The sequence below is a fragment of the Rhea americana genome, unplaced genomic scaffold (genome assembly GCF_003343005.1).
Source record: "Rhea americana isolate MKP2758 unplaced genomic scaffold, rheAme1 scaffold_129, whole genome shotgun sequence".
In the NCBI taxonomy this organism is placed as follows: Eukaryota; Metazoa; Chordata; class Aves; order Rheiformes; family Rheidae; genus Rhea; species Rhea americana.
In genome coordinates this window covers 805,253-820,416 of record NW_028185361.1, presented here as the reverse complement: position 1 = coordinate 820,416, position 15,164 = coordinate 805,253, and the positions used below count along the sequence as shown (strand labels likewise).

At 38.7% G+C, this 15,164-nt stretch overlaps 1 protein-coding gene across 2 annotated transcripts in view; it reads left to right on the top strand.

The window, feature by feature from the left end:
- The window catches only part of ADAMTSL1 (ADAMTS like 1), a 207,596-nt gene that overhangs the window by 128,328 nt on the left and 64,104 nt on the right, over nt 1-15,164 (top strand). For both annotated transcript variants that reach the window (XM_085326227.1, XM_085326228.1), the window contains one exon: nt 12,970-13,180. In XM_085326227.1, the coding sequence (XP_085182353.1) occupies nt 12,970-13,180 (211 nt within the window). The remainder of the gene's footprint in view (nt 1-12,969; nt 13,181-15,164) is intronic.

Sequence of the window (15,164 nt, the reverse complement as noted above, 5' to 3'; positions counted from 1 at the left end):
GCTCTGAGAGGGCAAATCACTCAGTTTTGCTTATTATTCTTTACATTCTAAATAACTCTAAAAATAGTTAGAAAAACACTGTTTTAGTATAGACTTCACTGTTTTTAACAACAAAATGAGTCACCTCCCAAGTATGTCTCTTCCTTAGCCTCCACAGCCCAAAATACAAAGGCAGCTGTCATCTAATCMGATATAATTGCTCTTGTTTATAACAGCAGCAGCATGAGCAGTTCATGGTAAGTCAGCATGCTCTACCATAGAGGAAAGAAGAATGCCATACTGTGTTACTAATGATAACTGCTCAATATCTTAGTCAATGCATGTTGAAAAGATTTGGTAAATATGTATGGAGGAGTGGRGAGAGGCAAAGCAATGAAAGCCAGATGGCTGAGAATGGAGGAAATTCCAGACAATTTATACAGCTTTGTTCTTGCATATTTTCAAAACTGAACTTTTATTTCTGTGCAACAAAGAATAACTGAATGCTACAGAACTGATAAAAAGTGAAGAAAAAGCAGACTGTTCCAGGAATAGCACAAGATTTCACCTCAACACTCACTCTCTACTTCTTCAAGCCTTTGTTAGTAAAAACAGATTCTAAACCATATGAGTGGTCCTGCTATCTGACTGAAGATCAAGATAACCTGAGTTGGGCTGGGCTCTAGATGATTGCCCACTACCTTTACTTTATTTCTTTTTTTTTTCCCTGCATCTGCTTCTTATGTTTTTATGTAATATATTACCAGTTATTATTTGAATGTTTTTTGGTCGGTGCCAAACTGCCCATCTGTTTTGTTCTATTTCATTTCCCCGATTAAGGAGAAAAAAGAATCAATGTGGTTTTTCTATATATTTGGAGATGGGAGGCGTGAGGTTGATGGTAGGTCAGATATAGTGGAAGCTGTGCTCCCAAATCAAAATCTGAAATGAATTCAGTATGGGTGGAAGGGTCAGAGCTTTCTGTGATCCATTAAAGGTGACCTCTGTGAGGGAGCAGGTGTCAAATGCATGTGTGTTTTGCGTTACCCATGTGAAATATTAGAGCATCTCTGGCTAGTTCATGAAAAAGATTTATGGGTCATTGTGTTTGTTAACAGATATTGTAGTACAACTTTATTGGCAGGCGATATTAGTTCTTGTTTTGTTGCAATCTTTGTCTTCCAAAGGAAATGTGGGTTAGAACTGGCATTAAAGAAGCAATGATTGTCTTACTTTTTGTGACACAGAAAGATTTTCAACTTTCCCATACCCCTAATATTTTTTCAGTAGGGTGAATTTATGTGTATCATAAACTGAAGTGTATTGAGAATATCTACTTCTAAGAAGCAGTCCAGAGAGCTTCCTGGGATCAGAAGACTACAGCTTGAAACATTTGCAAAATAGGTTGGAGGATTAGATATTAGAAGAAAATATACTACCCAGATTCACCTTTATTTGAAGAATTTAGGTCAACAAGCACCTTAAATGGGATTCATGGGCTCAGTATGAGAATCATAAACTTTAGCAAAGTAATCCTACATTTTTAATATGGTGCCATACAAAGACATCTAACTTACCTGCTGTCCCTAGGTGATGTTCTGTTGTGCAAATGTGCTCTGCATTATTGTAATAAATTCTCTGACTTTAAAATGTATTAATCTGTAACATAAAACTCTTTCTTTCCTTTTTTATAATATAACCTCCATCCCACTTTGTATCTTTTCCACTGTTAAGAGATTGTCCAAGATGTGCGTGACTGCCCACCCTTCCTGTTCCTTGATGGATGCGTTAGCTGTGACGCAGCAGTAACTGCTTGCTCCTTAGCATATCTTGCTTAGTAGCAGTCGCAGTAAAGTAGCCACATTTGCCCATATGGAGTGTTATTTTGCAGCCTTACTGTTATATTTAAATAAGAACAGTAAAGCAACTTACAGGTTACCAGGGTCAGTGAAGCCGCTCTGGAGACCTCACAGTCCATTTGCTCATATCCAGCTCATCTAGTTTAAAATTTCAGAACTTTTCCTCCTCCATTTTGATTTTTTAATAATGTGATAGTTCCTTCATTAGATAGGATTTCATCTCTAACTGTTTTCTTTCACTTCTGCTCATACCCGATTCATAGAATACTACATTCATAAAATATTAGAGCACATCTGTAAATAATCTTTTTTAATGACTTCTAGGCATACCGTATTTCCCTCTTACTTCAAAGGATGGCAATCTAAGTCTTATATATCTAGATAGATAATTTTGCTTTACACAAATCTCAGAATCACAAGTCTTKCCAACTCACTACACCCTTAATTTGAAGCCTAATTTGACCGTGGCCTCCCACAGGTTTTTATAGTCTGGTTTGTGATGAGTATGTGCTCACAGCCATGATAGTGCCTTAGCTCTAGAGAGGACAACTTCCCCTCACTTTTATTCCTGATAGTGTTAACGTTCTGGTTGCAAACACCTTACTGCAGTCTACTTGTCTCTGCCCTTGTCTTTTCTAATGCCTTTGCTAAATAGAGTTAATATTCACTGCTACTTAAAATTTTCATCATTTGGGAAAAAATAGCCCTTTTTCCACATTTCTTACATCTTACTCTTGCTTTCCTCTCTGAATGTATTCTCATTTTTCTTGAGTATTAATTTACTGCCTCAGTAGCAGAATTTCATTCCAAACAGAAGTATTTCCCAGCAGTGATGATTAAGAGTATGTCTTTGCTCCTAAGCCAATATGAAGTTAAGTCAAATGTTTTGTGGCATGATAGCTAAGGTTAATTTCTTCATGCAGCTTTATCCTATGCAGTAATTTACAGGGCCTTGTATTTGGTTTATCTTGCTGTTCATCATCATTTCTTTTAAAAAGAGAGGGAATGAAGAGTACCATCATATCTTCCAGTACTGCTATCTTTTTGTAGTATAGTTTGAGTAATGTCCAATACCTTAAGACCAATAAATCTTTACTAGTAAAAAGATAGTACCTAAAAGAAGAGTAAAATATATCCCTGACTGGAAAAAAAAAAAAAAAAGTACAATTCTGTGCTATATACATCAGTAAAGATTCACACATCAGATAAATGCAGGAAGCAGCTTTATTCAGTTTGGAGTGATTTACGTTCCTAGAGAAGAAGCCAGCTTGATTAATCAAGGAGTGTTGTATCTGCCAGGTAGGTCCTCCACATCTGCAGCAGCAAAGCAAGCTCTCCAATTTGTGTCCGTGAAAATTCCTGTCTTCAGTTATGTAATCTCTATTCCTATTAACTTCCTGGCCTCACTGCTAGCAGTGTTGAACATGAACGGTCTCAGTGACGAAGTTTGCAATGTGCACAATGTGACTAAGCTGACTTACTCCAGGCAGTCAACAGCTGTTGATAGATTTTTTAGTCATTAGCAGCCATGGGAAGGACYTGAATTACTAACACAGCAGTGAACAGCAATGTGTGTAATTACTGCCTGACCAGTCTATAGATTTGTATTGGTATAATCATATTTGATGGAGTTTTTATTTTTTAATTGTTATAGTTACACTRTCACAGCTCTTGATCTGAACAAGGATGTGCTTGCATGTCAGATAAGTTTACTCCTTTTCTTGTGAGCAAGTAAGCTGTACTTAATGCCATTATTTTCTTCAAAGTCTAGGAAGCCGGTTTCTCATTATGKGAGAGAAGTGTACTTAATTGCCGTTCCTTAGTCTCTGGATTCTGTGCACAAATTATGTTGGTACAGCTATTTAGATGAAGATAAAAAGTGCTTTAGTACAAGTTTCCGTATATAAATAGCAACTTCTTTGAGGCCATCATTTCAAATATAATTCTAAATATTTGCTTTCATACCTTTTGGGTCAACTTCAGATCTTGGTAAGTATTCCCATGAATCTGAAGATTTTACCATGGTTATTTTGAATTCTTATTGCTGTAACACAAGTTTCAAATGTCTTCTTGTGTGTGAGTAGCTTCTGTACATGTTCGGATCGCTGCATGTCATTAAGAGGAAAAACAACTTCTATTCCAGAAGACTGAATTGGTTACTAAATAGATTACCAGTTATAGTTTTGTATTCTTAAGGGGGGGGAGGAATTAGAGAAATACTGGATCTGGATCTGCCTCTGAAACGAAATTTTTGCACTGCCTTACTGTCAGTGTGTTGCAGGAAGAGACATTGAAGAAAGCTCTGGCATAAACAAGGATTTAAATTTTCCTGAGCTCAGCCACAATACCATAAATACAGACTTTATTTATTATGTATGTATTCTTATGTATTCTCCCCTTCCCCCACAAAAAAGTGGAGGAAAACTTTGTGTGCCTGATTTTGAGAAACAGCGTGTTTGTACCTCCTGCTTTGGGGAAATAGTTCAGGAACAGTTCATCCTTGTGAAAATATTATCCCTGTAATTCTGCCAGCCAGGTCAACAAGAAACTTGTGTTATCTGCTGTTTGTGTGGCAGCGCTGGTTGCAAAACTTAGACTTCCTAGAGAATTACTTAAACCCACTCACTGTTATCTGGACATTGTTTCATTGATAAATCATCTTTCTTTGCTAGTCAAGCCAGGGACATCTTTCCTTCTTTTCCCAACTAATCACTTCAGCAAAGGCAGCCTTTGACTTGAGGAGAGTCTTGCTACAGAATGGAACAAAATTATGTGTTCATGAATATTGATGTTATAGGCTGTGAAGTCAGGCTCCTTGTGTATTTCTTTTTCAAGTCACATGGATTTTGAACAATCTCATTTTAAAAATGCTTCATTTTAGTTTGTATTAGAAGTAATAAATAATAAGTTTATTGCATTTCTTTCTCACCCACGGAGCTTTTTCACTCTTTCATTTGGTAAGCTTTTTGTCAATTTCTTCTTAAGAAACAYCTGGGGTTTTTTGGTTTATTTTTTTTTGGGGGGGGGGCGAATTGGTTCTTTTTTCACATTTTGCATATGGCATAAACTTAAGTCTAGGAAAAGGTATTGACTTACAAGACAGAGCCCAACATGAAGCATACCAATATGAAAACTGCCAGAGAGTGTTGGAGCACAAAGCAGCTCTGGTGTGGGCAACAGTGTTAACATTTCCCTCTGTTTCTTTCCAGAACAACCACATCAAAGTGTGTCATAGACCAATGGGCACCACTTATTTGATAAATTCATGACTCTGGTGCTTTTGCGTTACTTCAGGGTAGGCTTGGAATAAGGAGTGTGATCCCACTCTGCTGGAATTCCCAAAATTTGTATTTCTTCCTGTACCCCTCATTTAGCTTCTGCCAACTGCCATAGCAAAAAAGCTGCTTCAAGGGCTATGTGTGCAATTTCTGTCTTATTCCTCTACCCTTCCAATACTACTTCTTAACCAGCTTTCCTCCTTTACACTAATTAATCTCTGTCCTGCAACTATTTCCTATCTTCACTGGACTTTTCAGAGAAAGGGGCCATCAATGATCTGTTTTATTTTATTTCACAGAAAACATTGAACAATTTTCTTATGCAAAGTCACCAATTTATGCATGACTCCAAGCCACACACTGTTGGTCATCTCTCTGGCAAGTCTAATTTGATCTTGCATATCTATATTAAAGACAGCCATTGCTATCATTTTTCTCAGTGCCTCTATTATCAAACACAGCAGAAGTCCCTTGTGAGGTACATTTTGTAACCAGTTTGTTAATCTCACAAAGCAATTTTCTGCCAAAACAGTTCATTTAGCTTAAGTTGCCCTTGCGCATTCCTCTGTGGTTCATGTATTCTGTGTCTGCAGTAGTCCCTCCAAGGACCCACTGGACAACTTACCACTACTCACAGTGTTGACTCTTTTCTGACCTGTAGTAATAGTTGGTGTTTTCTGCCTTCAACTCAGCAGGCAATAGGCCTTGTTTACTGTAAGGAACCATATTTATTGCTGGAAGCATGTCAGAAGGTGACCTCTCACACCAGCAACCAAAATAATCATTTCTAAAGTTGTTGCACGCTTGATCTGTTTGCCCTCTGTTTTTTTTAACTTCTGAGTTCCTCCTATATCTTTCTCTAGTTGGCTTTGTTATGTAAATATTGGCTCCCTGCCACGGTTAGCTATAATGGGCTGCAATGTTCATTGGTACTGATAAGTCTACAAAGTCAGTGCAGGCTGCTTTTATCAACTCCCAAAGCTCCCTCATTAAACCTTTGATCTGCCTGCACGTGTTGGCTACACTGGCATATCTTTTCATGRATTACTCTCAATTGCAAGGAAAGTCTTTTCTGAAGAAAAGCACATCCTTCCCCCTTCTGCAYGAAGATGCCTGAAAATTTTCCTGCCTGTTGCACTTAACAGTTCTGCTCCCTTGTCAAGTAGGTAATACTGAAAATCAGACCACAAGAGTTTGTGCCTGGACTTTAGATTCCCCGGCTAGCATCGAACAACAATTGAGTGTGAGTTTGTTGTTGTTTCTGGTGCTACTAATATAATAGTACCTTACCTTTTCTATTACATTTCCTAATTTTGATTTCTTCTTAATTTTGTTTTGTTTCCAAAGATTAGTTAAATCTTAGTTTTTCTGAGTTGTGTGTATATTATGTATAATTTTGTAATGTTCTCTCTAGTACAAATCGAGTCACAGGGGTAATGAAATCATTTCCTAGACTCAGATCCACATTTGAATGAACCTAGGTGAAGGTCATAGCTCTTACTCATAGCTCAGTTTCAGAGGAGTCTGATCTTACAGGGAGTAACTTAACAGTTGGGGGGAAAAAAAGTTAGTTATAGTTAAATTCTTACCTTTTATGTCCCTTTCTTTGAAAGAAGTTTGATTGTAGGGCTAGGAACAAGCCCAGGAGTCCTCATCTCAATCCTGTAACCTCACAGCAGAAAACAATGCTTCCTGTAAAAGATGAGGACTAACTCTCTCTGCAGTCCAAAGTTCAAGATCACATTCTAGATGCTATTTAAAACCTGATACTGAGGAAACTGAATCAACCCAAGACAGATCTTCTAAAAACCTCAAGAAAGCTCTTAAAACCTATGAAATAGGAAAATTTGCCACAACCACAGTTCCAGACCTATAACAGAAAAGGAAGAGAGGGAATATATGCATTCATGTTAAAGGCTTCTCAGTCTCCAGGGTCCAATGCACGAGGCACAGGTTGAGAGAAGACAAGAGGAGGCCGGCACTGATGTGTGTGACTTATGCAGTGTGTCACATGTGCATGTACACAGCTGCCACCCAGCCCTTGCTTCTGTGGACTGTCTTTATGCAGGCAGGTGTCAGATGTTAAGTAAGATGTTTCCAGACAAACCTCTCTCCAAACTGATAGATGTTTATCTTAGAAATAATAAAAGAACTTTTGTATCACTTTCATATGGTTTAACCACACAAAAATTACAATTTCATTTTTTTAGCACTGATTTGGGAGGTCCTTGTGTAGAAGGCTATTTACTTTTCCTATACTCTGTTTGGTTTTTCTTGGCAGTATTTGAAGGGATTCTGTCAGTTTGAAAGTTGTGTATCTCTAGAAACTGTTCACTTATAACACCTAACAGCTTAGAATGCCTTTTGGATTTTTTTTTTTAACCATATATACTATGCACATAGGGACAGATTCACAGCCATTGGCTCCATAGTGCTTTGGCTCAAGACTGTTCTTTTTTTTTTTTAATTTCTGCCTACATCATTTACTTTTTCCAGGCTAACTGTGGGGGTGCGAGAGTGCTTTGTTCTGGAGACTCATAGCTCCTCTGAGACAGCAGCTTTAATTCTGGCAGCCTCTCCTGCTAGGAATAGTTGGTTACTATTTGGTATATTTTTTTGGTTTAGCTAGCTAGCAGAATTATTATGTGGCCTCCAGTTCCTTTAGTAATAATAGGGAAATTTCAGAAGCAGGGCAACAGTGCATTGTCATGCCTATTGTATTTKGCAACATGCTGGTGTCTGGAGGCTGCTATCAGGCTGAGAATGCCATTGTGCWGGGCAGGATATAAAGACATAGTAAGAGATAGTACAGAGTAGTAAGAGATCATCCCAGCTGTAGGACCACTGCCTAAGCATGCCATACAGACAAAGCCCAGGAGAAAAATAAGTATTGTTAAGACTTTGCAGATACAGATTTGAGACACAAATGGGAGAAGCATATAATCCAGCCCAGCACCTATTCACAGGCTAGTCTCTGTTTTAGCAGTTCTGATCTCAGTCACCTCTAGAGTCTATCAGAGTCCYGCCCACTTGATCCCTCAGTTCTTCACCTGAACTGCATGAACACAAYAGGACACTGCTACTTTTTGTTCTGTCACAAGAGTGAAAGAAAGTTCATTTTTAATTAAAATTGTGTGTATAAAACTGTTTAAAAGTCCGTAGTCATATTAGGAAGCTTTTTTTTGTCTTTTAAGCAGATTGAAATTGGTTAGAAAAGTCTAGGCTATGCTCTACCTGAATATATGAGCCTTCACAAAATAGTAACTATTGAGATATGAAATTGTAAAACATAATTTAGAGTTTGCAGGTATGATTTTTCAAACTCAATCCTTTTTAGTGCAGTGGATCTTCACAATTGTTCTCTTTCATTTATTTGAGGGAGCTGCAAATATCCCTGCTCCAAAAGATACTGAACATGACAACTTGTGCAAAATACTTCCTTCGCTTACATGCTTACTGCATATTTAAACACATGCATAAGTACTACTTAGTCAAGCCTAATTTACTTGATTACTATGTTCCAGAAAACTGCAATTTGTCATTGAGCTTGTAGAAAATGGAAGTTTAAAGAATAAAAAAAAATTATTGCATATTAATTGAATTCCTAATATTAATTTACTGGTAGATTTCCTAAGTGGATGCTTTACCTATTCATAGAATCTGTCTTTTATTAAATCCATTTGATTAGTTTATGGTTTCAAAGTACAAGAAAGGTAGTGCTCTGACTAATTGGGCTTTTCATAAACCTTTCTCCAATTTTAATCCACCTCTGTAGCTATATATAGAGAGAATCTAAAGCAAAACAATTGCCYTGAGCAGTCAGACCAGATTCACTACTTAGTTTGACCATCATTCTGTATAGTATGTCTCCATACACCTCCTCAATATTTTTTTAAGAAACAAAAAGTACCAGATTTCCACAGTAGTCTGCTGGAAGCAGTGGAYTGTTCATTTGGAAAGTGAGAAATTTATATGATCAGTTTTGTATTTTGAATCTATAATTATACCTAAAATATGACTCTAGACACAGTTCTGCTGTAYTTTAGGACCATCCTCTTCTCACTTTACATTTCCAGATTAAACTTTTTATTTATGTTCATCTGAAATGTGCACATGTATGTGTATTCTGATTCTAACAKAATATCCCTATTCAGTATTAGTTATTAGTATTAGTTGTCATTTTTTTATATTCTTCTCTGTTAGTCRTGTCTAAATATGTCTGTGTTTTTGCCCTGGTATTAACAGTTTTCCTTCAGCAAGTTCAAAAATTCAAGGTAATGTACATATGTCAGTCTCTCAAATATGAAGGCTTCCTAATTTTGGTCTCCACAAATTGCACTGATTGAAAGCTTTTAGGGGTCTRGTTTGTGGTTAAATATGTAATTGGCTCTTAGGTATTTAGGAGGTGAGACCGATGACTCATGAACTGATAGACCTAGAGCCAGGAMAAGTTTAGTGTTCTGCTTTAAGAAAGGCTGAAAGGACCTTGTTTCTCTGTCGCCACATGCTGATATAGCTTTCGCTTTTAGAGAAGAAAAAAAGAAAGGATAAAAAGAATGTTTCAGATAAAAACCAGCAATCTCTTCACTGGGCTTTGGGAAGCAATACAGGAGGTACCAAACTTGACTTTTCAGCTGGGCTGTCAGCTAGCAAGAATGTAGACTTTCCTAAAGCCTATACCTTAACAACAGCAACAGTCAGCACATAAAGATGCCAGGAGGTGTTGCCCAAGCTTCCCTCACACTGATCCTGTAACTACCTAGTTCACCCTTAATTATAGAATTAGATGACCTACTCGATTTTTTTTCTTGTGGCCTGGTTGCGTACAAGTTATCATGATTCTATTCTTTTTTGAATATGGTACTCATTGAAAGAGTCAATTCCCCTCTTCCACCCCCAAAAAAAAGACAGAAGAATGCACAGTTCATGACCATCTGAAATAAGATAAAAATTATGTGAGCAACCATCTCATATCACTTTATGGTAAGGATAAATCTGACTTTTTATTATGCCATTCTGCTGTCTTACCTCATTTCTTCCATGTAAGKCCAAGCCTCATTCAATCCACAGTATTCCTTACCACCAACAAATGGAACTGGAATCTTTCAGATGACAACAYCAACTCTTTTTCACCAAAGCCCCTCTCAGCAAATCCATCCTATGGCCTGGTGGAAACCATGTTAATACAGGAAGGCAATATTTTAAAAGATTATATTAAAGTACAACAACATTAAAAGAAGTTGAAAAACTAAATTGTAAATTGGGCAGAATAGGATAATATCAGTACAAAGTCATGCAGTTGATGTTAGGTATTACAAAATAATTCTACATTCCTATGATTCTGACCTATAAGATGACCACTGAGCTTTTCCATGTTCTTTTTTTTTTTCTTCTGTAGGGCTGTGAAATTCTACTGCTCATATATATATATATGTATATATATATATCTCGCTTACAGTTTTGCTTACTTGCACATCCCTCTTGAGGAACAAATTTTTCTCTACTTTGTACCTATGAAACCCTATAAAAGTTAGTGGGGACTATGAAAATCCAAGGGGAAGAGAGAATCTGACCTCATATTTCCTGAGCYCTCTAAGCAATTTCCTGTTTAGAGCAGGAATTGTGAACACACAGATGTTATGGATAGGGCAGCAGATGCAACCTGCAACAGAAGATTCCAACATTAGAAAAACAAATCCTTTCTCTTTACTGAAACACAACATTTCTTTCTGGAAGAAAAAACAGACACCCTTTTCTGCAGAAGCCAACATCTCCAAAGAGTTTCTGTGATGTGATAGCTACTGAGTTGTGAAATGCCAACAGAAACATTGTACGTTTATACCAATAACAAACAATGAGTTGCTGTTACCTTCACTTGGATAAAAAACTCTGGCAACTGATATAAGTGGCTGTGTAATCCAAATAGATCCTAAAATAAGAAAATATCTTCTTTTCAGCACCTACTCAAATATCTTAGTTGAGGTTATGCCAAAAGTATGGGGTAGCTGATACCCACATTAATTCTGACTGACACTTTTATGGGAAAATCTTCTTTAAAACCTCTCTCCCAAGATCATTCTTATGGAGAACATATTCCGGATTATCTTAACTGGCTGCAAGATGTCACTCTTATTCCACAGCTAAAAGCTCCCAGCGCACTGAGTCCTAAGTGGTCTTTAGTGTATTACAGCCTGAAAAGGGACCATGGCAACTTCTACCTCAGTAGGCAGTAGATGTTCATTGTTGRAGAGGGTTAAACACATTTGTATAGTTGTTCCTAGGAGAGCAGTGCCATGCTATTTAGTGATGTATTTCATGACCAAGTGAACTATATCTATGTGTGAGCTACAGTGTCTTTGTTGTTGGGAGTTTTTTTGGTTTGGTATGGTTTGGTTTGGTTTTGTGTTGTTTTGTTTTCGAACCTGGAYTGCTTGTTTCCTCAGCATTATCACTTTAGGAGAAAAAAAATCTTACAACTGTTTCAATTCGATGTGAATGTTACTGAGAGAGAGAGAGAAAGGGAACAAATGCACAACATAGATTCATAAAATAAAGATATTAAAATAGTTCTGTGACTGTAGAATGGCACAACCTTGAATTATTTTTTCCATAATAATTTTGCTAATATGATACATTTTAGATGTGCTCTTTAGTTTGTACTGACTTTTACTCTCAGACTTTCAGAATGTTTTTTCTCTGGTCTTTCTACAAATTCTGTTTCACGCTGCTTCTATATTCTGTAACTTCCCTAGTTGTCTAGCCCCACCCCATCTGGAGTCTAAAGATGTCTGTCTCTTTAGTTTCTATCTCTTTGGTTTCTCAAGGGTAGGTTCCCTGGGCTGCCCATGTCCTGCCATGCCCTGTTTAATTTACCCCCTCAGTAATCAGTTTCAAGGCATCATGCAAAAAAAGAAGCTGTTCTTCTGAACTAGAAAAAATGACAATACCTAGCCTTGTACTTTCACTTTGRATGTAGGAGTGTCTCCAGGTCAGTCTACTGTTTTGTGTAAGGTTCRGGGGAGGACATTTTCCTTATATTCTCACTGTGAGTACAGAATGTGTTTTTGTTCATGCTTCTGCCTGAAGTGCCTTCCAGGAGGGTACAAGAGTGGGACCTAGCATTTTATGCAATTTTCTCTGAGTGGCTGACAGAATTAGAAATTTTTTTCAGAATGGCCCAAACATCAGAAATCTGACTAAGATAGTGAATACTGGAGTATCTTTAGAGATAAAATTTAGGCTRTGTTTCTGTTGGCCGCTGCATTTATCAAGGTTTTGCACAGCTAGTTTGGGGGAGGTTTGGCTCAATTGTAGGAGTCCACTGAGGAGTTGAAAAAGTTGAAAATTCCTCACACCCCTATTCCATCTCTTAAGGCCTTATCACTCCCTATCTATAGTGATTAAAGTCAATCAGGAACTCCACAAAAGGATCTTCTGGAAGAATTTTCTTCCCAGGGGCTTTCACTCATATATTTCTTTGATAGGCTTTGTTACTAGATTCCTCCTTCTGTTTAAAGACAGAAAAGAACCATCTAGTTAAGTCTATTCAGTTTTGCAGTACATTAGCCAGTCTCTTGCCCAGCAGAGACTTTTAAGACACAAAGTTGTTTGTACGGTATGGCAGGACTCCAARAGACTTGAAGTTCAAGAGATTTTGATAAGAACTAATAATGTAGAGGTACAGTAAATATTCTTCTCTGTTTCATCATTTAGCTACCAGAAGGGACACGAGGATCAGAGAAGGAAACTCCCTCTCATTTACTGCTTCTACACTCCATCTATCATTGTAAAGAGAGATTGGTTAAGGTAACTTTATTCTGTGCTTAAAGTTTTCTCTCTTGACCCCCTCACAGATGGGAGATTGGGAAGTGGAGCACCTGTAGTCTTACATGTGGTGTTGGATTGCAGACAAGAGACGTCTTCTGTTCTCACTTACTATCAAGAGAAACTAATGAGACTGTGATTTTGGCAGATGAATTGTGCTATAAACCTAAGCCATCCCTTGTACAAGCTTGCAATCGCTTTGATTGTCCACCTTCCTGGTACCCTGCAGAATGGCAAGAGGTAAGAATGCATGTGTAATCTCATTTTCTTACTGTTAAATGTAGGTGTTACCTACATTATCAGTGCCCAGCAACAGGAGTCATTAGACACACTCAAGTTGTTTGTTAAAAAAAACAGGAATGTGTGAGCTTTTTTCTTTTTAATGAAAACTGCTTCAGAGGTAAATAATGACCAGTGCTGCTTTTAACATCAAATTAATGAAAACTCTTAATTGTTGAATAGAGGTTCCAAACATAATAGTGCTTCAGTGTAATATTCTACGGCTACCAGTGGTTTGGTGTAGCAGTGCCAGCATTTCTAGAAAGGTGAAGGAGAAATCTTTATATATTTCTATAAAGATGGAGGAGAGAATCTCTAGAACATATTGGGTATTCCTTATTTCTTAAGTAATAACTTAGTTTAGGGTAAGAAAAACTCCTCATCCTCCAAAGTTACAGATGAATGTTAAGCACTTCACGTGATGAATTGTATCATAGAATCACAGAATCAKTAAGGTTGGAAGGGACCTCTGGAGATCATCTAGTCCAACCTCCACGCTCAGGGCAGCCACCTAGAGCATGTTAGACAGGGTTGCATCCAGGAGGGCCCTGAATATCTCCAGAGAAGGAGACTCCACAACCTCTCTGGGCAGCCTGTGCCAGGGCTCTGTCACTCTCACAGTGAAGAAATTCCCCCTCACGATCAGGCAGAACTTCCTGTGGTTCAATTTCTGCCCATTGCCTCTTGTCCTGTCACACGGGACAACTGAAAAGAATTTGTCCCTCTCCCTTTGACACCCTCCCTTCAGGTACTTGTACACATTGATCAGATCCCCCCTCAGGCTTCTCTTCCCCAGGCTGAACAGGCCCAGCTCTCRCAGCTGTTCCTCATGGGCAGGTGCTCCAGCCCTCTGATCATCTTTGTAGCCCTATGCTGGACTCTCTCCAGTAGCTCCATGTCTGTCTTGTACTGGGGAGCCCAGAACTGGACACAGTACTCAAGATGTGGCCTCMCCAGGGCTGAGKAGASGGGCAGGATCACCTCCCCCCACCTGCTGGCAACACTCTTSSTAATGCASCYCAGGATACCGTTGGCCGCGTTGGCCAMAAGGGCACATTGCTGGCTCATGGTCAACTTGTCATCCACCAGCACTCCCAGGTCCTTCYCTGCAGAGCTGCTCTCCAGAASGKCAGCCCCCAGCTTGTACTGGTGCCCAGTGTTATTCCTCCCTGGGTGCAGGACTCTGCACTTGCCCTTGTTGAACYTCAGGAGATTCCCCTCTGCACAGCTCTCCAGCCTGTCCAGGTCTCTCTGAATGGCAGAACAGCCTTCTGATGTGTCAACCACTCCTCCCAGCCTGGTATCATCAGCAAACTTGCTGAGGAGGCTCTCTGTCCCCTCATCCAGGTCATTGATGAAGAAGTTGAACAGGATGGGACCCAGKACTGATCCCAGGRGGACRCCACTAGCCACAGGCCTCCAACTAGACTCTGCAYCGCTGATSACAGCCCTCTGAGCTCTGCCTTTCAGCCAGTTCTCAATCCACCTCACTGTCCACTCRTCTAGCCCACATTTCCTGAATTTGTCTTATGAGGATGTTCTGGGAGACAGTGTCAAAAGCCTTGCTGAAGTCAAGGTACACAACGTCCACTGCTCTCCRCTCATCTACCCAGCCAGTCATTCCATCCAAGAAGGCTGTCAGGTTGCTTAAGCAGGATTTCGAATGCCCTGTTATACTTAACACTGAAAATTCCTGTCTGTATGGTGGACTTGTAGAAGGCTTTTTTTTCCTTGGAAAGCAATTTGAAAATCTTTATTCACAAATTAAATAGGTTTATTTACTGTCATCTGGTTGCAAATGAAAACCCTTGTGCTACTCRGAATATTTAATAGTACTTACCTTGGATTTACTACTGCATAGGGAGAAATTACCGTGTTCTGTTGTGAWGAGTAAAGGTAAAATTTGCTATCCAGTGGAGATGCCAGGAAAGGTCCTATTTAAACC